This window comes from Cavenderia fasciculata (assembly GCF_000203815.1).
Source record: "Cavenderia fasciculata unplaced genomic scaffold Scf_EUAJFUG02G6ADK-5, whole genome shotgun sequence".
Lineage (NCBI taxonomy): Eukaryota > Evosea > Eumycetozoa > Acytosteliales > Cavenderiaceae > Cavenderia > Cavenderia fasciculata.
In genome coordinates this window covers 265,664-293,490 of record NW_004457635.1, presented here as the reverse complement: position 1 = coordinate 293,490, position 27,827 = coordinate 265,664, and the positions used below count along the sequence as shown (strand labels likewise).

Here is a 27,827-nt window from a genome sequence, read left to right as displayed (position 1 = left end):
TAGTACAATTAAACATGTTTAAATCAATTATAATAGTTTTAATTGGTTGTATTTTAGTTTTAAATGCTACTACGATCGTAGGTCAAAATGGGGTCCTAGTATGGATGGGACTAGAAAGAACAAGTGAAAATATAACTAGTGATCTAACTGTATGTTTGAGACTCTTTCTTTTCTCTTTACATTTATATTAATATTTTATTTTTAAAGGAAATTGAAACAATTCATTCAATATTAACATCTGTAGCATATGAAAGATTTAATCTTGGACCAAATTCAACATTGATATTAAATAACTTTACAAATGTACAAAGTGATATCAATAATGTCGGTCTTTTAACATTACCAATGATCTCTACTTGTTGTCCATGGGGTCGTCCAGAAGTAATTGAATATGCAAGAGATTTATTTTTAAATCCAAAACCTTTTATTTCTTCTGCAATTGAAATGTAAATAGAACATTAGAAAAAAAAAAAAAAAACAGATTAGAATATAAATGATCATATATTAATATTTAATTAGATCAATCCTTGAAGGATTTAATGGATTTAATGTTGATATTGAACCAGGTAGTGGAGATGGAACAGAACAAGATGCAATTGATTATGCAAATTTTATTGATCAATTTGCCAATGCTTTACATTTGAATGATAAGATATTGACGGTTGCCGTTGCTACTTATACTCCATTTTGGAACTATACACTGCTTGGTAATACTGCAGTAGACTATTTATTTACAATGTCTACTTATGGAGGTGACATTGAACAATTTACACAAAACTTTCAATATGCTGTAAACTCTATCCCTCTGGACAAGTTGGCTATTGGTCTCATGACAGTCGATGGAAACAATAATCCATTGTCTGATCAAGACTTGACTCAACGATTTGATCTCATCAATGCTGCCAATATTAGATATATTGGTATTTGGGATGCTCCCATACCATCAAATTGGTTTCCATTCTTGACTGAATTCTCTCAACGTAACCAGGTCAACAAGATATCTGCATTACTGCCAGGCCAACAAGATTATTAAAAAAAAATAATTAATAAAAAAAAATGTTTTAAAAAAAAACGAAAACAAGCAAATCTAAAATGTGATCTTGATGTGATATTATTTTATTCTTTTTTTTAAAACAACATGTCTCAAACAACAAATAATAATACTACTACAAATAGGAATAAGACTATTCCTGATACTACTACTACTACAACTACTACTCCTTCTTCTCAAGATGTTCAATCGCAACAAACAGTATTGGGAACAAAAATGTTATCAGCAGTTGGGATTATAGAATCTGTTATTTGTATAATAGAATATACAGCTACTTTGATTCTATTTCAAAGTACATTGATATTGATTACACAATATCTACCACGTGGATCATTACCACATCAAATCATGACCAATACCAATGTCCTTACAACTCTATCATATACTTGTGAAACTATTTATATCCTCTATCGTTATAAATATCTATTTAAATATGTTCAAGATTTACCCAAATGGTATGAAAAAATATTATTAAAAAACAGTATCAAATCTTTGATTTAACCATTTCATTTCTCTTTTTATTTTTATAGGTTTGGTATTACTCCTTTTTCATTTAAACTTTTAAATATTAAATTTGATGGAGCAAAATGGTTTATGATATTACAAATGTCAATATTTATTGTTTTTCTACTTTTACAATATACATTTGATTTATCATTGTTTTCTCTCAACAATGTTATCGATTCGACTAGTGGTAATATTGACTTTGCTCAACTTTCACTTTCACTCTTTGTAGCTCCAGTCTCTGAAGAAATATTATTTAGAGGTATCATTTTTTATTGTTTAAAAAGAAGGTAAAGAAAAAAAAAAAAAGAAAAAAAAAAAAAGAAAACATCTTTTCTAATCTTTTTTTATTTTGTAGAAATAATAATTTAAAATTTTGTGTATTAACATCAAATATTTTATTTGGATTGTATCATATTGTAAATGCAATCAATGCAGACATGACAATGTTTTACATTAATTTACAAATTTGGTTGGGTATGATTTTTGGCACTCTCTTTACACTCTTTTTCATCCAGAGCCAGACATTGGTCATCCCCATTCTCGTTCACATGTGCAACAATGGTTTGTCTATATTTTTACCCGTTACTATTACTAGTATCACTCACCCGGCTCAGCAACTCCACTTTGTCTTGGAGATATTGCTTGCTTTGTATTTTGTTTGGAAATATTGGAAATCGAAATAAATGTATGTAATTTTTTAAATAGAAATGAAAAAAGAGTTTTTGATGTTGCATTCACTTTCCTTTCCGGAAGGAAAGAAAGGAAGAGAGAGTGGAAAAAAAAGAAAGGAAAAAATCTGCCTGAAGGGAGGATTGAACTCCCGACCTTAGGATTATGAGACCTACGCTCTGCCAGCTGAGCTATCCAAGCATTATGGATATCGGCCAAACTCCCAAATTCCGGCCTCCCTCGACGACAAAAAAATAAAAAAAAAAATCGTCGAATATTTCTTGAGAGATGCCAAGTTTATGGGTAAAAAGAAACGTAGAAACTCTAGTATATCAAAAGTGTTTCTTGGTGACTTTTTATCGCTCTCTAACAATGTATCTATACTCAAACTAATATCTCGTTATGGTGACAATCGTATTCTATTCTCTGATGTACTCATCAAAGTGAACAAACGAAACAAGATGCAAGAGAGAATCATATTTATAACGGATAGTGCCATCTACAATGTAACACCATCAGATTACAAACTTAAACGACGTATTGCTATTGCATCATGTTCTTCAATCTCTATGAGTACATTTGAAGATAACTTTATTGTCATTCACGTTCAAGGAGAATATGATTAGGGAAAAGACTCTCTGATGTCCTTGGGTTGGCTAAGCTTTTCCCACTCGTTGCAGAGACGGAAAAAGTTATTTGTTTAATTGCTCGATTGTTCTTTACCCCGTGGAGGAACCTTCGAACATCCATGCCTTTTGGGCTCAAAGCTTTGAGGTCCCAGACCTTGGTAAATGGATCGTATGGAACGTTTCTTGGAGAGCAACGGTGAAAACGTGATTTAATTCGATTAAACTAATCCAAAACAAAGAAATGCAGCTTTGTGATAGACTACAACTGAATTACCCATAGACCGAAAATGCGATAATAATAAAACGTAAATTTTTTACTTTATTATGAACAAATGAATAATAATAAATTCATTTCCAGCAGATTATTTTGTCAATCATCTATACATTTCATCTAGTTATCAACATACTCCACCTGGGGAATGTTGTTGCCAAATAAAGAAAGTTTTGGAAACATATGTGTTGATACACTACAAATGGGGAACGTGTAGCGCTACTGAGGTATTTGCACCCACCCTTCCTCTCCGAGGAAGGGTATCTCAGACAGCAGCAACAGGTCTCAGTAGCGGTCATCGACCCCTTTTGACGTGTAAATTTTTGTACCCACTTTTAAGATTGTAGTTTGTCCACCCCCACACCAAATTCAATCTTTTTATAATTGTAACATAAATTCACACATTGTGAAAAAAGTATTTTGACCAAAAGTTTTAAAGAGTGTAAATTGCCCAATCATTGGTTGGGTTTTGGTAGTATAAATAAATAAAATTTTTTGTCATTTGGTCATTTATTTTACGTCCATACTCACCCAAAAATGATAAAAACATTATCTACCTATACACCTCAAGAACCAAAATATTGTGGTCCAGATCATAAATCAAATCGTCCACTTTTGGAGCCATTTGACTTGGAGAATACCACAGTAGTCTCATCAGAACTTGGTGTTGATAATGCTCTCAAAGTTATATCACCAATTGACCAATTTGTAATGATTGTTTGTATCTTGAATACTGATTAAATGTACCATTTTTTTTAACAAAATCATTAAATTTTTAGGATTCTAGATTTGTCTCTTGTCCTCTTAACCATCCAGATGGAACAATTCATATGAAACCAATTGCCGTTCTCAACCATTATATTGATAACGTAACCCTCCAATCTCCGGGTCAACACACTGTCACTCATTTCAAAGGATATTATCCAGGTTACAGTTGGTCAGATGCCCAAGACTTTCAAAGGTAACCTTCACCTCTAATTTGCTGAAAATGATCCATTTCTAATATATTATTTTAAAAAAAGATGTGATGATGCAAACCAGGTAAAAAACAAGTTTAATTATGGTGGAGTTATTCCAGAGAAAACACCTGTCAGAAAGACAATTAATTTGAATGCTGGAACCTATTTCATTTTTCAATCACTCATTGTCTATGGAATAAGATTGGTTTATAGAAATGGTCAAACATCGTATTTAGAATGCCATATTTACCGTAATGATGTTTTCCCAGTTCAGGCACCCAATGTAAGGTACGAGGTTGTACCTCATCTTGCTGGTCGTGAATATCTCTTGAATAGAGGTTCAAGTAGATGGCAAGAAAGATCAATCTAAAAAGATTCTATTTCTCTAATAAATGTTATTAGTTTTTTAAAATTGTCTTGATTGACATTTATTAATGATTGAACCAAAATATTAAAACTAAAAAAGTAGAAGATCTTTTTTTAAAGTAATTCATTTCCTGTTCTATCCTATAGTTAGATACATGATCAACCAGCAAGAAATAAAGATTATCTCGAGAAGAATTAAAGTTTATTTGTTCTGGGGGTTGTCCATGTCTATGATACATGTTATATGGACGTTGATCATGTATCTTATTGTATAGTGTCAAGCATGTTGGATTGTTTTGGATTGTTGCTTGTTCTAAAGATAAATTGGTTAAAGATATCGCTTTTTTTTTTTTTTTTTTTTTTTTTCTCAGCACTATAGGCTGTAATATTGTGTTATATAATTATTCTATGTTATTATTATTTAGTAAATTATTATATTATTAATATTATTATTGATAGATGAAGAGAGAATAGAAGAAGATGAAGGTGTTGAGGAGGATGTGAAGAATGAGGTTGAGGTGATCGATTATAGATGTAGTGTACGCAGAGTCTTGTACCTCTCCAAATGACTAGGTAGTGCGATCTTGTAGACAGTAGGATGGTTGTAGTTGGAGGAGAATCGAAGGATGATAGTTTGTATTCGTTCTGTAATCGTATGTATTACTGATTCATCGGTTTGGTTCATTAGAGCCAAGTGCCATCGATTACATAATTCTAACGTCTTGTCCCAGTTTACTTTTATAATATGTCGCATATCACTTATCAATCTAGCTCGCAGGTATTGTTCAGTGAAAGGTTCATCTCTTTGGTGACGTAGATCATTACGTCGGAACCATATTCGTTCTAGTGTTGCAGCGACCAAGTTTATAGTCATTGGAGTTTGTTTGAGGTTGAGGAGGGTGATGTCCCAAACTGGTGGTGTAATGTTGTTGGCAGCAGTAACCTCTTTCAGTAACTTTACTGGTAGTGTGGTCTCCTTGCATTGAAAGAACAAATGCTTGGAAGATTCATCTTTGCCACACGATACACAGATTGAAGCGACTGGGTCACCCCTGACGAGCGGGAGACATTTGGTTACATACTTCCAAACCAGATCTCGACCCTTTGGTAGTACGATGGTAGAGAGAGCAGCTAGTGCATTCATTGGATACACTCTGTCGTCGGTTGCTAAGATCTTTTGGCCTGGGGTCGGGTCGTACACATTCCACTTTTCGTTGGCTATGGTTAGCCTTTGGAGGTACACTTGTTTGAGAGGTACTCTTCCTCTTTTGTCTGGTTCCATTGCTGGCTTGGGTACAGCCTCTCTGCTGACGTCGTAGGGTTGGGTAAGCTTTTCCCACTCGCTGCATTTTTTTTTTTGAGGGGCGCCGAACGAGGCGGGAATTTCTGAAAATGGCTCATATCCATAATGCTTGGATAGCTCAGCTGGCAGAGCGTAGGTCTCATAATCCTAAGGTCGGGAGTTCAATCCTCCCTTCAGGCAGATTTTTTCCATTTTTTTCCTTTCCTCTCTCCTTATAAGAAGGAATGAAGGAAGGCGTGGTACGCTGCATGCCTTTGGTGTCACTGCGAGAGTGTCAGAGAACAAGGTTCACCCTGCATTCCGAAAATACATAAAATATGAAAAACACAAATAAATAGAAGTCGCGACGAGCTTGGTGGATCATTCTTGTTTCCCCAATTCGTGTAGCTAGTTATAATTGTATATCTATCGTGTAGAGTCTTGTTCAGTCTAGTTTATTGTATCTTGTCAGTTATCTAGTTATCTTGTTTATCATCATTGTCATTATTAGCAGTAGATATTATATACACCATACACAATATTACATTGGTAGCTTTTGTCTATCGGTCAATTGCTCGTTCATTCATCACATCATCGTTTCCTTTTTATATATAGTTGTTTATTGTTGTCATTGTCATGTCAGGTTTCTCAGCAGAACAGAAAGAGTCACTCCAAAAGGAGTTTGTTGCACTACAGTCGGTCATGAGTGCAACACAACAAGCTAAGTTCGATGAGCTACACGCTGTTATTAACCGTCTCGTTGCCCAAGCCTCAGCACCTTCACCGGTTATAGCACCAGCGCCTGTTCCTGGTAAGCGTCTCAAATTAGGTGCTCCTCCTCCGTTCAACGGTGATGCCTCTTCCATGCGCCAATGGATCGCTGCCGTCGAAAACCAGTTCAACTATTACAAAACGCCGAACGACGAGAGGATCCCGTTCGCCAGATCTTTCTTGACAGGCCCTGCCTCGTCTTGGTTCATCTCAGTCGAGGCATCCATAAATTCTTGGGATGCGTTCAAGTCGGCTCTCAAGAACAGATTCTCCCCAGTCAACGCCGCCGATGTGGCGCGTGCCAAGCTATGGAAATTATCTCAAGATAAACTCAGCATACAAGAGTACACTAGCACGTTTGTAGAACTAGTTTCGAACTGCCCATCCATGTCGGAGGACGACCGTATCGACCGGTACCTCCATGGTCTCTCGACTGGTGTCAGGTCTATTTTCAATTTGCTCGGTGGTGAGTTCCGCCCAAAAACCTTTGACGACACCATCTCCGTTTGTTGCCGCATCGCCTCTGACCAACACCACTACGGTCAGAATGTCGCCCCACCTTCCACGGTCGTTCCCATGGACATCTCGGCCATCTCGTTGTCTGGCCCCATGACTCCAGCCATCCACGATTATTGTAAGACACATCGACTGTGCTTCTTCTGCCGCTCGTCTGACAAGCACACTGCAATCGATTGCCCTCGTAAGTCAAAGAAAAAGAACCCATCGAATTTAAACTAGTGTCGTCCCCTGCTCCCTTTGTTGGGACGATCTCTCGATCAATAAAATGTATGTACGTCGATACATCCTTTTCATTATTTGATTCACCCTCTCTCATTGACAGCGGAGCAGCTGTCAATGTCATTTCCCCATCTATTTTAGGCCTCTACAACATTCCATATTCCAAGTCACTCATTCCCATCATGCTAGCTGATGGCTCCCACACCCATGTCAACGGTTCCATCTCGTTGGACATTAGCGTAATGGGACGTAGCGTCAACATGCCCTTTCTGATCTTGGAATCACCACACAAGATTATACTGGGCATGCCGTGGTTGCTGGCCACCAATCCATCTATCGATTGGACGGCTGGCACTTTGTCTTTCAAGGACCCGGCCACGGTCGCCACCCTCGCTGTACCGGTGCCACCTGTCACTTGCGCCCAGGCTGGATCTCGCCCTATATCGGTTACCTTACTTGACCACCCTATTGTTCACACCACCACTTCACCCTCTGCACATGTTACTCCTTATATCCCTCCACCCGTTTCACCTGTTGCACCATCTATACATGTTACTCCTTCTATCTCTCCACCCGCTTCACCTATTGCACCATCTATTGTTTCTCCTGTTTCACCACCCATTGTTTCAACTGTTATTCCGCCTATTGTCTTGTCTGTCACACCACCTGTTACCTCGCCTATCATCCCCTCGTCGCCACTCGCACCACCCGTTCCACCCCCCATTCATGTCGTCGTCCAATCCGTCATTCCCGAATTGTCGGTCTCGGCCATTCAACGCCTCTTTGTGGACGACGATGTCGATGAATTCTTTATCGTCAAACTGTATCCCTCCCCTTCTTCCAACTCTGGCCTGGCCCACGTCGCCAGCGTCTCGTCGGCAAACCCTCGGTTCGCCAAACTCCTCGCCGACTACCAAGACGTTTTGGTAGACGCTTTACCAAACTACCTCGCTGACCACCGCTTGCACGACATGGAGATCGTCGAGGTGGATGGTGCCAAGCCAGTCTATCGCCGCAATAATCACCTCTCATCGGAAGAGAATAACGTCATGTTCACCACTGTCGAGAAGGGTCTCGCATCTGGTCGGATCGCCCCGAGCAAGAGCCCGTACAACTCGGCTGTCCTCTTTGTTCGAAAGAAGGACGGCACTCTCCGTATGTGCGTGGATTTCCGCGCGCTAAACAAGCAGACGGTGGCCGACCGTTTCCCGTTACCAAGAATCGACCAACTGATCGAGAAGATCGCAAAGGCCAAGATCTTTTCAAAGATCGACCTAAAGGACGGCTTCAATCAGATTCGTATTAAGGATGAGCATACCCACAAAACAGCATTTAGTACTCCGTCTGGTCACTACGAGTACACTGTCATTCCTTTCGGGCTACGTAATGCTCCGTCCGCCTTTGTTCGTGCCATCAACGCGGCATTCGCTGACATTCTCGACACTTTTGTAATTATTTATATCGACGATATTCTTATCTTCTCAGAGAATGAAAACGACCACTACGAACACATCAAGCAAGTTCTCGACCGACTACGTTCTAACAAATTGTTCGCCAACAAAGCAAAGTCATCGTTTCTAGTGAAGGAGGTAGAGTTCCTCGGTCACCTTATCACTCCTGGGTACATCCGTCCCCTTGCAGATAAACTTGCCGCGGTCAAGGACTGGCCGACACCGTCTACCGTCACAGAACTACAAAGCTTCCTCGGGTTGTGTAATTACTACCGTAATTTTATCGACCACTTTGCCGACCACGCGGCCCCGTTGTACGATGCCACCACGAAAAAGACGTTATCATGGAGCGACTCGCTGTCAGCCGCGTTTGGCAAGATCAAGTCGTTGCTTTGTGAGTGCACGTCCCTCTTCATTCCAGATATGGACGGCCCGTTCACCGTCACCACTGATGCGTCTGACTTTGGGATCGGTGCTGTCCTCGAACAAGATGGTAGACCTGTAGCGTTTGAATCGCGCAAAATGACTAAAGCAGAGAGAGGTATGTCCACGCGTGACAAGGAGGCTTTGGCGGTATACCACTCATTCAAAAAGTGGCGCCATTACCTTGTGGGCAAGGACTTTATCCTTTTCTCTGATCACACTGCTATCAGTCGAATTGAAGACGCTGTTGGTACCGATGACAAGGTTGGTCGTTGGGCCCGGTTCATAGGTGAGTTTAGATATACATTCAAGCATAAGCCTGGTAAGCTCAATGTTGTGGCGGATGCTCTCTCGCGTCGCCCCGACTACAAAGAGGCGATATCATCACCGATAGTTGATCCACACTTTAACGATCGTATCAAGAAAGGATACAAATCAGACTTATTTTATTCAGATATTATTAATGGCAAAAGCCGTCTCCATTTTCATGTTTCTACAAACAAATTAGTTTATTTCACAGGTAACGATCATCGCAGGTTGTGCATTCCAAACGACCCGGATCTGAGAAAAGATATCATTCAAGCGGCTCACAATACTGGTCACCTCGGCGTCGACAAGACTTATTGGCACCTCTCTCAGTCGGTTTACTGGCGTGGTATCTACGAGGACTGCAAGGAGTACGTGATTGCCTGTCAGTCTTGCCAGCGCAACAAGTCGCCGACGAGTGGTGCGTTGGGCAAACTTCACCCTCTGCCAATCCCACATCGCCCTTTCCACACTGTCACACTTGACTTCATGGTAGATCTCCCACCAGCAAGAGGCACCGGCCATAATGCATTACTGACAATTGTTGACAAGTTCTCTAAATTCGTAGTCTACATCCCTACTTTCGTCAACGCAACGGCAGAAGATACCGCCGTATTATTCTACGACCAATTCTATCTTCGCTATGGTCTGCCTTTGAATATAGTATCTGACAGGGATGCTAAATTTACTTCCAACTTTTGGGAAGCTCTATTTAAACTACTTGGTTCCAAACTATCATTCTCGTCCTCCTTTCACCCTCAAACTGACGGGCAGTCAGAGAGGATGAATCGGGTGACGAATGAAATGATGAGATCACACGTCAACTACAAGATGGACAATTGGGTAGAATTGTTACCTACTCTTGCTTTTACATACAATACCACCATCCACTCCTCTTCCAACCATTCCCCTGCCCACCTCATTCATGGTTTTGAGCTTATTAACCCCCTTCGCTTACTTTCTTCTAGTGACATCGACTCTGACACACCAGCCGTCAACGACTTTATCGATAACCGTATCATGTCTTGGAGACATGCCACTCAATGTCTCGCCGAAGCCCAATCCAGCCAAAAGGAATACCATGACCGTGGTAAAGTTCAAGAGTCTCTCAACGTCGGTGATATGGTTCTACTAAACAGAAAGAATATCACTCTTGCCGCCGACTCGCGTCGACACAGTTGGAAATGGTACAACAAGTGGATAGGTCCATTCAAGATTATCAGTGTCATAACCAACCACAACGATGAGAAGTCAGCGTACAAGCTCGAGTTGCCCGATACTATGGCCATCCACCCTGTTTTCCATTCCTCTTTGTTGAAACCGTTCCACCACTCATCCCGTTTCAGCGACACCACGTATCAAGTATCCATCCCTACCTCTGGTCTCATCGAGGAACATCTCATAGAGGCCATTGTCGATTTCAGGTTGCATTACAACAAACCACAATATCTCGTAAAGTGGACCGGTCTCGACAACTACAACAACCGCTGGTCTACTAGAGATCAAATACCGACACACATACTCGACGAGTTTGAACAGCTAAACCCTGAGCATGCGATGCACAACAGCACCAACAAGAAGAGTCCAACCGACGACTCTACAACCGACATACTTTCAAACGACACCACTTTAAACCTTAACTCTACACCGAATGGTCACGTCGACTCTTCCGACTCCAACGTCACGGTTAACCTTGTTCCCTCTGTATTCAATACTACACAATCTCCAGTCATCACCGAGGCTCCAGACGCCACACCCAACCCCGTTCTTTCCAAACCATTGCCACCATCCATCCTGCTCCGGAGAATTCTCCAAAAACCAGTCTCTCCTTCCGCCACTGCTAAACCACCTTCTCCTGCCCCATCCATCACGGCCAAGGCTCACTCTCCCTCGCTAGCCAATACTCCAGCTTCGGGGAAGGACTTTAAAGTAGATAATAATATAAGAAGGAATGAAGGAAGGCGTGGTACGCTGCATGCCTTTGGTGTCACTGCGAGAGTGTCAGAGAACAAGGTTCACCCTGCATTCCGAAAATACATAAAATATGAAAAACACAAATAAATAGAAGTCGCGACGAGCTTGGTGGATCATTCTTGTTTCCCCAATTCGTGTAGCTAGTTATAATTGTATATCTATCGTGTAGAGTCTTGTTCAGTCTAGTTTATTGTATCTTGTCAGTTATCTAGTTATCTTGTTTATCATCATTGTCATTATTAGCAGTAGATATTATATACACCATACACAATATTACACTCCTCTCCTTTTTTTCCTCTCTCCTCTCCTTTTTTTTCCTCTCTCCTCTCCTTTTTTTCCTCTCTCCTCTCCTTTTTTTCCTCTCTCCCCTCCTTTTTTTCCTCTCTCTCTCTCCTTTCCTTTCCTCTCCTTTCCTTTTTTTTGAAAAAATGCAAAGGATATTTTTTCAATTGAAGAAATATTCAAACATATTTATTGTCTATTTACTGAAAGGACTTCCTTTAAAAAACTCATATCCCTAAAACCAAAGGGGCCTTGAGCACAGACCTTGGAAAAAGGAAGGACAGAAATCTTGTTTGATATGTCTGATTTTTTTGAAAAACAGGCAGATTTGGCGATGCTAGCTTTCTCCCCATCGAATTGGACACAACATAGGACATCTTCTTTTAGACCAAATGTGGCATAAAGTAACTGACAACCTGGAAAATTCTTTTGACTAAAAACACTATATAAAGTTGGACCATTCGAATTTGAGTAGAAATACATTGATTTTAGAGGATCCAAGCAGTGTACACTGTATAATTTCTTTGTTTTGGGGTCAGCAGTAGCGACAAAAGATTCCCTGTTTGCAAGACTATCAAATAGTAGAACGAGGCTGGTTCTCCTTGTGAATTGGCTTCCTGGAGGGTCATAGACAAGCATTATTTTGTATGGAATACCAAGTGGATCAAAAATGGTTTTGAAGTCCTTGACGTCACTGGTTTTATACTGACGTACTTGGACTATTTGATAAAACTTTGGTAAAACTATGGTTGAGGGTTTTGGAATGAGTAATGTAGGTTGAATAGATAATGTAGGTTGAATGGATAATGTAGGTTGAGAGTCACCAATTGGGATACTTGGTTCTTTTGAGTTGGTGGTGGAAGTAGTCAATGCCAACATACTAGCATTATCATTGTCCAACTCCATATTATTGGTAGAGGTGGTGGAAGTAGTAGATATCAACATGCTAGCATTATCATTATCCAACTCCATTTTTAAAGGATAATGTGGTTGAGTTACGACAAGTTAAAGTCATTATTGGTTGCAGCGGGATTCAAGATTGTAAAAAGTTGATCCACTTCTTGCTGGTAGGTATTGGAACCTTGTTGTAAATCTTTTGCCAAAGATTCGTCGACAGCTTTTTGTGGAATGTAAACACCATCTATCTTTGTTCTTTTGATGCTACACAAAACTTCATGTGATTCTATTCTTTTTGAATCATCTACTTGATCCAAAGCAATATCATTTGTTTGATTATCAACATCTATAATTATTGGCTGTTTTGTTGTTGATGATGGTGTATTGTTAAGATCTTAAGATCTTCATTATCAATATCTATAATGATTGGTCGTTTTGATGATTTGGTTTTGTTGTTGGGTTGAATTCTGATGGTTGCACGACGTCCAGTTGTAAAAGTTTTTTTAAATTCATCTTGCAAATAATGATTTAAAATGGTTCTATATTCACTAAAAAATTAAAATTATATTAATATAAACTTAATTAATTTTTATAATTTTTTTTTTTTGTTTACATACTTGATATTATTTAAATTTTTGTCAACAAAATTTGATTTACAATTCCTATTGATATTTTCTTTACCATCATGACTAGTGACCGATGCAGAGGAAGCACGCAAAACCTTTTGATAGATTTGATCGTTTTGAAATTGTGAGTTTGAATAACCAACCTCGGAAAGTTTTAAAAGCGATTGGGTGTTTGCGCCAAGAGTATGCTTTAATGATTGAAAATGAGCAAGATATTGAGTTCCAGACATACATTGACGAAACTGTTGACTCTTTTGGCAACCAGTGAGAATAAGAGGGAGGTTTTCCAGAGTAACCGGAGTGGGAAAATAGAGTGGAAACGATTTTGTTTTCTCCAAATCAAAATCTTGCAACATGTCTGATGCCATTTCCGAATATTCAGCAATAGTTTGTGGTAAAGAATTTGAATATTCTTCCATTCCAATTAAATTGGTTTCATCTCTACCAAATTGATTCATTAAATATAAATTCTCTAAAATAATAATAATTTAAATTAACAATTAATTATTTACAATTATTTGCTATTTTTTTTTTCTTACCAATTAATTGATTTTTGTTTGATTTAATTGTCTTAAAATAACTAGTTGGTGGATATAATAAAACAATTAAAACCTTTTTTTCAAAATGTTTGAAAAAGGTAGAAAGAACATTTGCATCTCTAAACAATCTGTCAATTGCAATACCATGGCAAATGACCTTGGCAAATGACTTTAAAAGTTCGACAATTTTGTTGACCAGAGGACTATTGATAGATTCCAAAGTGTCAGTGTCAACTTGAACTTTGGTTTTGTGAACCATTACTCCAACACGTTGCAAACTTTGACAATGACTATTGAGAATGTTTGCGTTTAACATGTTCAATGCTTGAGATTGGGATGTTGCAGAGTCTCCATCATTAGAGGACAAGGTGCCATGAAAAGATGTTCTTGACAATTCCAATAAAACAACCTTGGTCTTGTCCCATTCATCTGGCTGGATATACGCAGACATATCCTCGATTAAACATCTCTTGAGATTGAGTTCTGGACCGTGTGGCTTGACATGGGCATTCAACGATGAGCCTCTACTTCCATAAACACCATGTTCGTAAGAAGAAGCATAGTAACGATCAAAGTTGTTGGCCAATTCTTCACAAACTTGTTTCCATGTGGCTGTCGATTCTGTTGATCCAATAGATGATATAGTTTGATTACCAAAATCCATTATGATTGGGTTGCAAATATTTAACGCTTTCATATCTGGATCGGCAATGACCAACCTGATTTTTTTTTCGATAAACAAAGGTATCAAAATGTCCTTATATTCTGACCAGTTTCGTGTTAACCTATTAAATGCTGCAACAGACAAGAATGCTCCAATTTTTAAATCTTTTAAAAGTATTTCCATTTGTCTAAAAAAAAAAAACAAAAAAGGTAAATAAAAAGAAACAACAAAAGATAATCTTTTTGTTTGAATTTTCTATTTCTTTTTTCATACTTTCGATTTGATAGAGAATTATTAAAAGAAGAAACTACTTCAGTACCAAAAATAACCTCTAATTTTTTTTTGGTTTCGGCAGATAGTTTCAAACCATCGATACGATCTTGATAGATCAAATTTAGGTTGTTTAAATTGGCAACGTATTGTGATAAAAGACCATTTCCAAGTTGGACTTGACGATCTGTACTTTCACGAGCCCAACAAATAAACTGAGTCGTTGGGCGAGACAAGAATGAATCAAAAAGAGGATCTTTTTCATTTCTCTTCTCATATACCGTTTCCACTGTTTCAAAATGTTGATGAGCCGACTCTGTATATGTTTTGAGAAGATTTTTCACCAAGGGGGAAATTTTGTTTTCAATTTGTGACAATCAAATGCGCCAAGTCGAGGAATGTCAAAGTGATCGTTAAAGATGGATGAGATATTAACGATTCTATATCTCTTTGATGGGCATTGAATGAAAAAGGAAAAGTGGTCAAGTTTTGCCTTTTTTTCATCCATATGGACTCCAATTGCAAAAATACCACTTTTATCGTTGATGCAAGTGTCACCGCAATCTTGCATCCACAAAAATTTTGCACTGTGGTTGCCAAAGTGTTGAAGCAATAGCCCAAAGTCTACAAATAAGGATTCAGATCCAGCCAATTGTCTTATTTTATTGTATGATAAATAAAGAACCTTTGATGCTTGTTTGTAGGAATATGAACTTTTGATAATCGTTTTGAGCCAAATCAATATTGATTCTTGGGGAAATTTGACAAGGATTGGATCTTTGAAAAACTCCTTGGCTCGTTTTTTCAGTTGGGCCAGGTCCGAGACAGTATTGAATGACCATAGATAGAACCAATATAAAATGATTTGAATATCGACTCGATGGGGAGTTTTGGTGCATTGTAAAAATGGATATCAAATTGAAAAATGGATATCACCCAATTGATCTGTTGAATGACAAGAGAGAGGAATGACTCTGGAGAGAATTCTTCTTCCTTGACCAAAAGAATTTTAATGTCTTTATAGAATAAAAACAATCCATATCTATTGTCAGCATATTCCAATAATTTTGATCTTGTTGATAATTGTGGAATTTTTAATATAATTGAAACTAAAAAAAAAAATAAAAAAAAATAAATATTAATAAACAAATAAGAAATGGAATAATATTAATATTTTTTTATAAAACATACGAGATAAATAGAAATTGGATTTGGAATTAGTTTTTGCAATCTTTTCCTCTTCACTTTGAATTTCTTTGATAATCGATTCCTTATCAATTTTTACTCCTTCTTCATCATCATCATCATCTTGATCAATATCTTGATTGTCTTTTTGTTGGTTATTGTATTCTTTTTCCATTTCATTAAAAATTTTGGAATTATCATTATTATTATTCTTCTTCTTCTTCTTTTTATTATTATTATTTATGGGCAGGTGAGATAACCCATCGTTTGATAGTGTACAAGTGAGTATGATTACATTGTTGAGTGAATGATTTTGAGGGAACAACTCTTTAATTGATAATGGTGTCTCTTGGAGTAGTCCAAGAACTTCATTAAACTGAGTATTCTTGGTATCACTAATGAATCCAATGTTTTTTTTTACTTTTACTTTTTTTACTTTAGGCTATAATAATAACAAGGTAAATAATCAAATCGATTATTGGGTTTTATAGATATCTATTTTAACTTACCATTTCTACTACTACTACAACAAAAGAATAAAGTAAAACAATAAAGAATGATGATTCATTTTGACTTGGTGATGATGCTATCTTAGTACAACCTACTGTTGTTGTTGTTGTTGATGTTGTCATCATTCTATTTGTTGTTGTTGTTGGGGAAAGAAAGATAGGTTGAATCCCTTTCGAAATGACATACGTCTATGATCATTTAGTGTATTGATTGGGTTCAACCAACTATTGATCGATCAAACCCCCCAACAGCCTCGAAAACCACTTTCTTGATGTGACATCAGAGAGAGGATGCAAAGAGCTTTTGTTGATTCGTAGAGACAACCACCCATCTTTGTTTGGTTAACTTTTGTATTTAGCTAAATAACAAATTATCTATTCTATCTATATATTCTACTGTACATGAAAAAATAAAATTAAAAAAATTAATCCTTGTGTGGGAGTGCAAGAAATTTGTTTCATGTATTGTTTGTAAATGATATGAAGCCTTCTAGAGTTGAATATAGGAAATGGGGGAGGTCGTACACTAAACTTAAAAAATGTATCAGTTTACCCCAAAAAAAAAATCTTTCTCTCTCTCTTTATCTTTGAATGAATTAGGAAATGGGCGAGTCGTCACTAAACTGCCCAATAAAACCCTCCAATGTTTATTAAATTGATAGATTGATATGATATTTTGTTTTATTTCTTTTTTTGATGATCAGAAGAGTGTAAGATCAAAAAGTAAATTTAAATAAATTAAAATTTTAAACAATGAACTAAAGAACACACAATACTCTCGAAAAAAAAAGAATATCAATTAAACTACTAGTTGATTTTCTTTTCATCAAACTTGTCCCCTGGCATTCAGGACTACGATTCATGCACCAGCAATTACGTTGAAAAAAAACGACATTTTTTCAAAACAGTAATTTTACAAGAGGAAAGAGCCCTAATCACACACAGTTCTAAAAACTTTTCTCTTCCTGAAATCATCATACAGTAATAACAGTACTGGGTCAAAAAAAGTTGTTGATAATTTTAATTTCACCATTGTAGTATGATTTTTAAAAATATTAATTTAAAAAACAATTCAAACAGATTAAAACCCACTATTCCAGGAGCAAGTGAGTTGTACAGGCAGAGACAGAAGAGATTAAAAAAAACATCACATACCAACTCAAACTCCTGGGAGTAATACCAGCTTTTAAAAATCCTTTACTCGTCAACATGACAGTCAACTATTTAAACATCTAACAATTCATTTGTTAAAACATATCATCTTATTCACAATTCAAATATTTAAATATTAAATAATAATATAAAAGTTTTATATTTTTTTTTTGTATATATATAAATATTTCTATATTCCCAATCAATTTTTATTATCACTATTACTATTTAATCTTTGTACATCAATTCACTCACTCTATCAATTTAAAATTTTTTTATAACAATGAGAATTTTTATTTTTGTTTTATTAGCAATATTTTGTGTAACATTTTTAGGAGGAGCTTTGGGATCAAAACCAACAGCCCTCTTTTCCCACGAACAATACACCACTGAATTCAAGGGATGGGTTGGTCAGTTTGAGAAAAACTATGAATCCCATGAATTCCTCAATCGTTTTGACATTTTCAAAAAGAACATGGATTACATCAAGACATGGAATGACAAGTCGGTCGATCACAAGCTCGAGTTGAACACCTTGGCCGATTTGACCGACAAGGAATACCAACGTTTATACCTCGGAACCAAGGTCAATGGTGCTCTCCGTGTTGGTCTCAATCATGCCGACGAAAGAGATTTTGGTCACATCAAGTCTGTCTTTAGCAACGTCAAGGATAATCCCAACGTCGATTGGAGAAAACAAGGTGCTGTCTCTCACGTTAAAAATCAAGGTCAATGTGGTTCTTGTTGGTCATTCTCTTCGTATGTATAAACTCTTTAAATCAAATTTGATCATTTATTCATATTCTTTTTTTTTTTTAATTTTTTTAGAACTGGAGCAATTGAAGGAGCTCATGCAATCAAGACTGGTGAAATGATTTCATTATCTGAACAACAACTTGTTGATTGTTCAAAGCGTTACGGTAATAACGGATGTAATGGAGGGTTAATGACATTGGCCTTTGACTATGTTATTGATGCTGGAGGTCTTGAATCTGAAGAAGCCTACCCATACACCACCACTGATACATCTGCTTGTATGTTTAACTCTACCAATGCTGTCACCTCTATTAGCGACCACCAAAACATCCGTGCTGGAAATGAAAAACACTTGGAAACTGTTCTTCGTAATGTTGGTCCAGTCTCTGTTGCCATCGATGCCTCACCAAGATCATTCAGATTCTACAAGTCTGGTATCTTTTACGCACCTGAATGCTCTTCCTCTCAATTGGATCATGGTGTCTTGGCTGTTGGTTTTGGAAAGGGTAACCCAGAATCAAACTTTGAAAACAAGGTCTCCTTTATCCACGATGATACCAAGAACAATGAATACTACATTGTAAAGAACTCGTGGGGGTCAGACTGGGGTTCGAATGGATTCATTTACATGTCAAAGAATAGAAAGAATAACTGTGGTATTGCTACAATGGCTACTTATCCAACAATCTAAATCTTTTTAAAAAAAAACAAAACAAAAAAAAATAAATAAATATAAATAATCATTTTTTATTTTCACTTGTATTATTGATTATATTCATGTCATTTTGGGATCGAATGGATTCATTTACATGTCAAAGAATAGAAAGAATAACTGTGGTAGCTATTTATATACTTTTTGAATTTTTTTTGTTTGTTTGTTTGTTTTTATAATAATTTAATTTAAATTTATTTCATTTAATCGGAAAGTATTGGCATATTAGAATCCCATCTTTTAATAAATGGAACATCCAATGTTAAGGAATCATCTAAAGATTCGCGTAATTCTATTAAATCTTTAATGTCAAATTGAATTTGTGAATTTTGATTATTATTATTATTGCTGTCAATGTCATTAAAATAAGAAACATTGATATTATTTACAAAAGATAAACTATTACTGCTAGTATTTAAAATATGATCGATTTGATTTAAAGTTTCATAATTGTCATCAAAATCAATATCAAAATGATCCGATAAAGATTCCAATACTTGATTTTCTAAAATGATTTGATCCAAATTGACAAGTAATTGATCCAAATATTCTGGGTCATGTGGTAATGGAAAATGGATTTCTTCATCCTCTTCTTGATTGATTTCCTTTTGTTCTTGATTAAAAAGAGTAGGATTAATTGTAGACCTTAATTTTCTATATCTTTTAAAATGAATTTTCATTTCTTCTCTCCATTTCCATTTATATAAATATTTTAAATTAATTTCCCAATCTTCTGGATCTCTAAACCATTCTTCATTTAATTTATATTGTTGTTGTTGTTGTTGTTCTATTTGTTGTTGTTGTTGTTGTTGTTCTAATAATTTAGCTTGATTTAATTGTTGTTGTTTTAATATTATATATTGATAATATTGATCTTGATATTCTTTATAATATTCTTCATCAGTTTTAATCTTTTGGACCATTGTTTCTTCTTGTTGTTGTTGTTGTTGTGGTTTAACATCACAAACAGACCGACTCTTTTTTAATTTTTTTTCCTTATTACCATTAGTTGCTGTTGTTGTCGACGATTCAAACATTAGACTACCAAAACTAGAGTATACACTTATACTTCTACTACTACATATACTTTGACTTTTAATTGTCATATTATCAATAGTATGGTCATTATTAGAGGCAGAGGTTGGTGAAGATTGTGTTGATGTTGTTGATGGACTATTGGCAGTACTAGTAGTGGTGGTGGTTGATGAAGAATTGGATGATACTAGTAAAGAGGGAGTGTTATTATTACTACTATTATTATTGAAAAGAGTGGTAGTTGGTGAAGAATAGGGTTCTTGATTATGTGAATATTTATCGATGTTTTCAGATGCAGACCTCCTTGCCAATGCTTTTTCAGTAAAGCTCCAATCATATTTCTTTGTTATCATCATACCACCACCATGGTTTGATGATTCAAGGTTACTACTATCATTTTCATTCTTTTTACTATTATTATTATTATTATTATTATTATTATTATTATTTTGATTCAAGGTTTTGTTTAAAAATACCTTGATTTTATCCAAAATGACTCTATTTGTTGGTTCATATTTCATAATTATAAAAAAATTATATAATTAAATGAATAGAATAAAAAAAAAAACTATATATGAAAATTATAATATAATAATAAAAAGCTTTAAAGACAAATGTGTTTTGTTTTTAGTGGAATAAATAAATAAAAAAGACAGTCTTGCTACTACTATGGTTAGTTTAAAAAAAAAGATGCCAAAGTGCTAAAAGTAGTGGTAGTGTATAGGCGTGAGAAAAAGGGGGTAACCGTTTGGTGTTTTTAGTGGGTGTTTGGGAGAAAATATGTATATATGTGTGAAGTGGGGATTTGATGTTAAATGAAAAAAGTTGAAAGATGATTAATTTTATCATCTGAAAAAAAAAAAAATAAAGGAAAAAGGTTGAAAGATATTGTCAAAAATATACTATTGCTTTTCTTCTATTGTGACAACCGTTGTAATATAAAAAAAACCGTTCCCTATTTTGGAAAGCAAAAAAAAGGAAAGTTTTTTCCAATAAAACAAGAGGGTCATAGTGAGGGTAGAGTGTATTGTAATTATTATTATTATTTAATATTATTTAATATTATTTAATATTTAATATTAATTATGATTTTCCTTTTTCCTGTATCTTTTTATCTGAATGATTCAGCAATTTAGATGATCATTAAAACATCTACAGGTCATCTTGATACTGTTGTTGTTGATTAGAATTAAACCATAGTAAAATATTATTATAAAGTGTTGACATTTTCATTCTTTCAAAAAAGGTATCACAATCCAAACTCTGACACTCAATGTCCGAGTAGAACCGATTGTCGCCCGAGCAAGTGTGACATATTTCATAGAGTTGATTCCTCTGACTCTCTATACTCGCCAAACGATTCATCATGACAAAATGGCTAGTTTGAGCTCCATCTTGATTACATTGATTACATACTGGTATCATCCCTTTCTTCTGTTGAATAGGAGGAGAATCCAAATTATTACCACAAATAAAACAATTGATAATATTATAAAATTCATCAATTGTTTTTTGTGCAACCAAATTATTCATATTATTATTATTATTATTACTATTATTTTGGTTTTGATAAAATTGTAATAATTTTTGATTAAAAGTAAATGGAAAAGATTTTGAAAGTTGATTAAACCAAAGTGGGATATTTGCACCAACCAATTTAAAGATACGGTCAAGTGCTGGGATGATTTGTTTGGTGATATAGTAGAGAGTATTGATACGAAGTTTACGATTCTCTAAATATTCAATGGGCGATACAACCAAATCACAAAGTCGACTGTTCGGAAGTCCATAGACAACTACATAGGAGACTCGTTGTCCATGTCTTGGTTCGGCACGTGGGTCTTTTTCAATGAGTCGTCTTGCCAAATGAGCTGCAGCAGGTAGAGCTCCTCCATTTTCAGCGTTGACATAATTGGCCATACGTACTTCCTTTCCAAAGATAAAGTCCCTCAGACTGACACGATCTTGAAGAATCTTTTTAATTTGATTCATTAAATATTCTTTGACTGCCGATAAATCCTTTTGTTCAAATAATATTCTAAGACTACGTTCCAATGTTTTTGAAACCACTTTACAAGAATCTCTTCTAACAGTTTCAATTCCTTTAGCATCAAATGTTGGTACTTCTAGTGGTGATGGTGTTTCATATTTATAGCCAACATAACGTTTCTTGTTGACTAGTATACATGGATGATAGATCTTTTCAAATATTAATTTGACTGGTTTTGGTGACATGGATGTGACACGATCAGCAATCTTTTGAGCAACTCCAAATGCATCGGCTCTTGTTCGGCCGGGCATCAATACAAACAAACTGTCAGTATCTCCATAGACGACCGATGCATTAAACTCTTTACCAGTCTCTGTAATTTTGATGGCAGATTCCAATGTTTCTCGTGCTGTTTGAACTATTGAATCTCCCAATTCAATACAAGACATTCTACCTGAATAGGTGGCACTAGTGTATCCATAGGCAACGTTGGCCATGAGTTTGAGACCAAGTTGTCGTGAATCTAGCATCTTGTAGATACGCTTATTGTCTTTATGTTTTTTCATTGCTTTTTTGACCATGATACGAGTATCCAATACTTCAGACAATAACTTTGGAAAGATACCACGTCTAGTATCAGACTTTACAAACATTACCCCATTGGGTGATACATTGATAGCATTGTTCGCATGGAGTGCTTCAACCAGACCATTTTGTATTTTAATTGATCCAGATCCCAGTCGTTTGGTATTGTCAGTGTCAGAAGTAGGTTGTACCTTGCCAAGACATGTACTATAACAATAATTGTGACCAATCATAATAGATGGATACAATGATTGGAAATCGAGTACTGCGACCGGTGAATCATAGAGACGTGTGGCAGGATCCATGACCAATGGGATACACTCTGGCATTGGTTGATTGGTCGTTTGTTCACGTGACGGTGAATAGAGAATATAGTTTTCAGGTTTGGTCAACCGTAACAACATTGATTCTACACGATACTGTGAACCACGTGACAAAACACTGAAAAAGTCAATACCATAGACACGTGCAAATTCAGAACTACGTCCAATAATATCAAAATGTTGTATTAAATCGAGTGATCCCATGGCTCTATCCAATGTATGACGTAATGTCTTCCATCTAAGTGGTGGTGGAATTGTTTCGATAGACTTTGGATCTCCATACCAATCTGTCAATACTTGATGTGAATAATGAGGATACCTTTGATGCAGTGCATAAAAACAAACATTTTCAAAACTATAATTGTCTAGCGTTATTTCATGACGTAGTAATCTCCACATATTCAAAACAATACGACCAACTATTTGAATACCACTTGAATGATCATATCCAAATCGATCACGTTCTCGAACAAAAAAGTTGTTTGATTTGTTTAAAGATTCTTTGCCTTGAATGTGTGAGATTAAACGAGATACCTCATCACAGAGTGATATTCCAATCCAACGAGCTCTTTCAATGAGATAACCAATCGATGCATATTGAACTTCAAATCCAACCAAAATATCAACATCAAATGATCGTACCAATGCTACAAATGCTTTTAATAATTCTCTTTCATCTTGAAATACTCTTATTGGACATCCCAATCCCATTGTAGATGTGTTGCTACTAGCAGCAATGACAAGTAGTCCTGTAACATCTTTATAATCATCACCTTGTTCTTCAGATGCTCCTTCATCTCGAATAACATAGGCAATGGCCAAAACTGGATCCGTCTCTGGATTTGGATTAAGTGTACCTTTGGTGTTTACATGAATCTCTACACTGAGTAATGTAAGGAATTGATTTAAATTGGATTTCAATGTTTTTTCAGCTTCTTCTCCTTGTCCACACATTTGTTTTAAATAACTAAGTGTTGGTGTTGTTTGTGATATTTGTGAATAATCATTACTTAAATAAATATTTCCCTGTCGACGTTTTTTCGTTTTTTGATGTAAATGATATGAAGAAGAGGTAGAAGAAGAAGATCGTTTTTGTTGTTGTTCCAATTTAAAATCTTGTAATAATTTTTTAGGACATGGTGGTGGAATGGTTGGTGTCAATATTCTAACTTTTGGTTCAACCATGGTTGATTGAGGAGGGTTTTTTGTTAACATTTTCCAATGACCAATACCCTTTGAAAGAGTTAATTTTGATGTAAATGCCATAGTTTTATCCAATACCAATCTATTTTGATCTTTTGGATTTGAATAATAGGCTCTTTGATAAATATTTAATGGTTTCTTTCCATTTATCAATTCCATTTCAATCTCTTTGTTTGTTGGTGCTAATTTATCAATTTTAAATATTTTAAATTGTTCTAAATTATTGATACACATTTTATCCTCTTGTAATATTTGTTGTTTTTCTTGTTGATGTATTGAACTTCCACCATTTGAAAATGAAAAATTTGGTGAATAATCAATTCCAATTGTTGTTGGTGGTTGATCCATGACATGAGCAACTTGACTGCTGTACAGTTCTTTTTCTTTTTCCTTTTCAACTTCAAAAAGAATTTCACTTCCTTGACTATTATCATCAATAACCAATTTATATATATTTTCAGAAGGAAGATCAAGATCGTCCTTTTCACTCTTATTGTCTGAAATATAGTTGAATGGACTTTCTAAAAATATAACATTTTCTTTTTCTTTTTCTTTTTCCTCTTCTTTTCTATTTACAATTGGTGGAATATACATTGGTGGAGGTGGTGATAAACAATGTTCTTCTTCTACTTCTACTTCTTTTTCTTTTTCTTTTTCTTTTTCTTTTTCTTTTTCTTTTTCTTTTTCTTCTATTTCTTTTTCTTTTTTTGATTTTGTTGTTTTTAAAATTTCAAATATTGGAGGAGGTGGAGGAGATAATGAAATTTCTATTTCTTGTTTTTCCACTTGTTTTATCTGATCAACTTTATCACCTTTTAAAGGAGATTCTTCTGGATGAATGATAATAATTTGAGGGGATCCAGTAGGTGGAGAAATATTACTTGGATAAAATAATGGTTTCGTATCATCATCAACTTTAATTGGTGACCACATTTCCAATGGAAAATTCGATTGCTTAAATGTATTTGTACTAGAAATACTAGTACTAGTTGGAGGGTCCATTTTAACTCTATCTGGTGTTAAATTATTTTGTTGTTGAGATTGTTTTTTTGGAGGAGAATATTTTGGTTTTAAAGGTGAAGGAGGTGATATTTCAGATACCAATGGGAGTGTTTTTGATACAATATTTGTAATATTTGGTTTGGGTGGAGATTTTTGTTCATTTGGTGATATATTTATAATTGATGTTGTCCTACTACTACTACTAGTTGATGTTGTAGATGTAGTAGAGGTTGTATGATTATAAATATGAGGAGTTTCAAATACAATTTGGGATTCAGCTACTTCTTCATTTGGTAACATAAATTTAACTCTTTTTTTCTTTCTTGTCAAATCATTATTATTATTCTTTTTTAATATTGATTTTGGTTGATCTAAAATGGTTGTATTCTGTGTTGGTTTATAAATATCTTGAGGTGGTTCATATTCAATTTCATAATGTTTAGTACTCTTATTATTATTACTATTATGACTACTTGAATGAGATCTTTTTTTTGGTTGTTGAATTGAAAATGGATTTGTTGTTGTTGTTGTTGTTGTTGTTGTTGTTGGAGGTTGAAATGTCAATTGACTATTTCTATTGAAAAAATGTTGAGGTCCAAAATTAATGGGAGCAAAACCTTTTGATAAAGAATCAGAATTGGTAGTCTTTTTCTTTTCATCTCTTCCACCATCAAATTGAGGAATTGATTTAACAGATGATTCTCCATCTGACCAAATTTGATTATCATCATCACTATCATTTTGATCATTTTGAATATTAATATTGATAGATTGATTTTGTTGCTTTTGTTGTTGTTGTGAATTTGATCTATGAGATTTGACAGATCCACCTTCTCCTCCATCTGACCAATATTCAACAGGTGTAAAAAAGTCTGCAACAAATTGAGAAGCATTTAAAATATCATTATTTTGTGTTTGAATATTAACTTGATCATCATCACTATCACTACTACTGTCATCACTATCGTTGTCATTGTCATTTTCAATATCTTGATTATTTTGTTGATTTGGTTGATTTTGTTGTTGATTTTGTTGAATATTAATGTTTTTAATTTCTTGATTAAAATGAATATGAGGATCTTTAATATCAGGAGAACCAGAATTGCTTGACAATGGAATTGAATAATACATTTGAGACAATGTATGAGAACCACCCAAATCATCTTTGATTGATTTCAAAGTTTCAATGTCAACTTCTGGTTGTGAACTTGCAAATACTCTATCGTTTTCATTTCTATCATTGTTTTTTCCTCCTTTATCTTTTCTTCTTGATTTTTCAATTTGAATGATTTCATCGATTTGTTTGTAAGCCAATGGTTTTGCAAAATAACCAAGGTCGATTGGTTTCCTTTCTTGTGTTTCAGCCTGAGTGAATTGTGTTGGCATACCTCTTTCTTTACGTCGACCTACTTCATCATCCCAAATCACCTTTAAAGATTGAACCAATTTCTTTTCCTTTTCAGTTTGTTGCTGATTGTCTGCCGCTGCCATAGTCGCTTTTACTTGCTGAGATTGACTATTATAATTTATATTGGTAGTATCACCAATTAAACCATCAACTTCCAACTCACAAGTAGACTTTCTAGTTTTAATGGCAGACCAATTTGGAAAAGTGTCGTCTGGACAAGTATCACTAAACCATTTCCTAAATTCTATGAGTTGATGATCAGGAGAGGTGGATGTACATCGATCAAAACCTTGTGAACGGTCCAATTGTCCACCATCCCATGTTGTATGTTTTGATTGTGGCAGAGGATGTCTAAAATGGACACGTGTAAAATCTATAAATGACATTCCAGCCAAATTATAATCTAAAAACACTTGTAAAAGAAATGGTATATGTGCTTCAAATACTTCAAATTTTCTTCCCATTATACTTCCACTTCTTAATAAATTTGATATTTTGTTTAAATTATCTGGATTATATCTAAACAAATAGAAACAAACAAGTTGGTAAATATTTTATTATATATATTTGATTTTTATTTGTTTTACTTACAAGAATATTTTAATAAATATTTTATTGTCTGGATAATAACCATAAAATGGTCTACCTTTTGTCAATTTAATATTAAATATATGTTGAACATTGTTATTGTTATTATTTGATTGTTTTTGATTTGTAACCATTGCAATATTTATACTTGCAACTAATTTTCTAACAAATATATTTACTTTTAAAAGAAAATAAACAAATAAATAAACTTTATACTTGATATAATTTCTTTAATTTTTGTTTTCTTTCTTTACTTACTTTGTTCATTATCCAAAGGTAAATCATCATTATATTGAATGAAAAAGTAAGGAAATAGATTGTGAAGATGAAGACAACATTTTTGACCAGCAGGTGTTGACCCAAACACTCTTACAATGGGTACTTGTTGAATGGTCGAATTGTCAAGTGGTGATTTAATAACATCATATTTTTCAACTGGTTTATAAAGATAATAATCCAAATCTACTATTCTAACACTAAAGTATGTTTGTTGTTGAAGACTTTGATGATGATGTCTATCAGATGATGATTGATCATCTGATGTATCTTGCATCGTGTGTTTGTACTGTATTTGTGTGTATATATATATATATATTGTTTATATATCAACTACTACATTATACATATATGATATTATATTATATTTATAAATATATCTCTTTGATTAGAATGAATTTGAATGATCGATCCACAACACCGATTTA

General features: G+C 35.0%; 9 protein-coding genes and 2 non-coding genes across 11 annotated transcripts; 6 read left to right on the top strand and 5 right to left on the bottom strand.

Annotated features, from left to right (window-relative positions):
* Positions 1–14: 14 nt before the first annotated feature.
* On the top strand, positions 15–1,033 carry DFA_10977 (uncharacterized protein; the record flags this gene model as incomplete). The annotated part of the gene is made up of 3 exons (XM_004351173.1): positions 15–149; positions 208–446; positions 520–1,033. 3 exons carry the CDS (start codon positions 15–17, stop codon positions 1,031–1,033), a joined length of 888 nt encoding a protein of 295 aa, XP_004351225.1.
* A 105-nt stretch (positions 1,034–1,138) lies between these two features.
* On the top strand, positions 1,139–2,853 carry DFA_10975 (uncharacterized protein; the record flags this gene model as incomplete). The annotated part of the gene is made up of 4 exons (XM_004351172.1): positions 1,139–1,506; positions 1,582–1,845; positions 1,914–2,032; positions 2,516–2,853. 4 exons carry the CDS (start codon positions 1,139–1,141, stop codon positions 2,851–2,853), a joined length of 1,089 nt encoding a protein of 362 aa, XP_004351224.1.
* DFA_10976 lies at positions 2,356–2,428 on the bottom strand. The gene has a single exon. It is a non-coding gene; the product is annotated as a tRNA-Met (tRNA).
* Positions 2,854–3,664: 811 nt separating the features above from the next.
* DFA_10974 (uncharacterized protein) lies at positions 3,665–4,456 on the top strand (the record flags this gene model as incomplete). Its single annotated transcript, XM_004351171.1, has 3 exons — positions 3,665–3,844; positions 3,907–4,088; positions 4,150–4,456. The coding sequence occupies 3 exons, from the start codon at positions 3,665–3,667 to the stop codon at positions 4,454–4,456; spliced, it is 669 nt and encodes a 222-aa protein (XP_004351223.1).
* A 240-nt stretch (positions 4,457–4,696) lies between these two features.
* DFA_10972 (uncharacterized protein) lies at positions 4,697–11,566 on the top strand (the record flags this gene model as incomplete). The annotated part of the gene is made up of 7 exons (XM_004351170.1): positions 4,697–4,721; positions 4,912–4,991; positions 6,350–6,865; positions 7,612–9,235; positions 9,359–9,637; positions 9,920–11,352; positions 11,489–11,566. The coding sequence occupies 7 exons, from the start codon at positions 4,697–4,699 to the stop codon at positions 11,564–11,566; spliced, it is 4,035 nt and encodes a 1,344-aa protein (XP_004351222.1).
* DFA_10973 lies at positions 5,863–5,935 on the top strand. The gene has a single exon. It is a non-coding gene; the product is annotated as a tRNA-Met (tRNA).
* A 302-nt stretch (positions 11,567–11,868) lies between the features above and the next one.
* Positions 11,869–12,651, bottom strand: DFA_10971 (uncharacterized protein; the record flags this gene model as incomplete). The annotated part of the gene is made up of 1 exon (XM_004351169.1): positions 11,869–12,651. One exon carries the CDS (start codon positions 12,649–12,651, stop codon positions 11,869–11,871), a length of 783 nt encoding a protein of 260 aa, XP_004351221.1.
* A 277-nt stretch (positions 12,652–12,928) lies between these two features.
* Positions 12,929–16,495, bottom strand: DFA_10970 (uncharacterized protein; the record flags this gene model as incomplete). Its single annotated transcript, XM_004351168.1, has 8 exons — positions 12,929–13,124; positions 13,194–13,674; positions 13,742–14,592; positions 14,679–14,991; positions 15,207–15,388; positions 15,709–15,784; positions 15,867–16,302; positions 16,370–16,495. The coding sequence occupies 8 exons, from the start codon at positions 16,493–16,495 to the stop codon at positions 12,929–12,931; spliced, it is 2,661 nt and encodes an 886-aa protein (XP_004351220.1).
* Positions 16,496–16,547: 52 nt separating this feature from the next.
* Positions 16,548–18,968, top strand: DFA_10969 (uncharacterized protein; the record flags this gene model as incomplete). The annotated part of the gene is made up of 4 exons (XM_004351167.1): positions 16,548–16,571; positions 17,074–17,092; positions 17,833–18,280; positions 18,350–18,968. The coding sequence occupies 4 exons, from the start codon at positions 16,548–16,550 to the stop codon at positions 18,966–18,968; spliced, it is 1,110 nt and encodes a 369-aa protein (XP_004351219.1).
* A 224-nt stretch (positions 18,969–19,192) lies between these two features.
* Positions 19,193–20,545, bottom strand: DFA_10968 (uncharacterized protein; the record flags this gene model as incomplete). Its single annotated transcript, XM_004351166.1, has 1 exon — positions 19,193–20,545. The coding sequence occupies one exon, from the start codon at positions 20,543–20,545 to the stop codon at positions 19,193–19,195; it is 1,353 nt and encodes a 450-aa protein (XP_004351218.1).
* A 631-nt stretch (positions 20,546–21,176) lies between these two features.
* Positions 21,177–27,676, bottom strand: polZ (DNA polymerase zeta catalytic subunit; the record flags this gene model as incomplete). The annotated part of the gene is made up of 3 exons (XM_004351165.1): positions 21,177–27,054; positions 27,127–27,301; positions 27,382–27,676. The coding sequence occupies 3 exons, from the start codon at positions 27,674–27,676 to the stop codon at positions 21,177–21,179; spliced, it is 6,348 nt and encodes a 2,115-aa protein (XP_004351217.1).
* Positions 27,677–27,827: the final 151 nt, after the last annotated feature.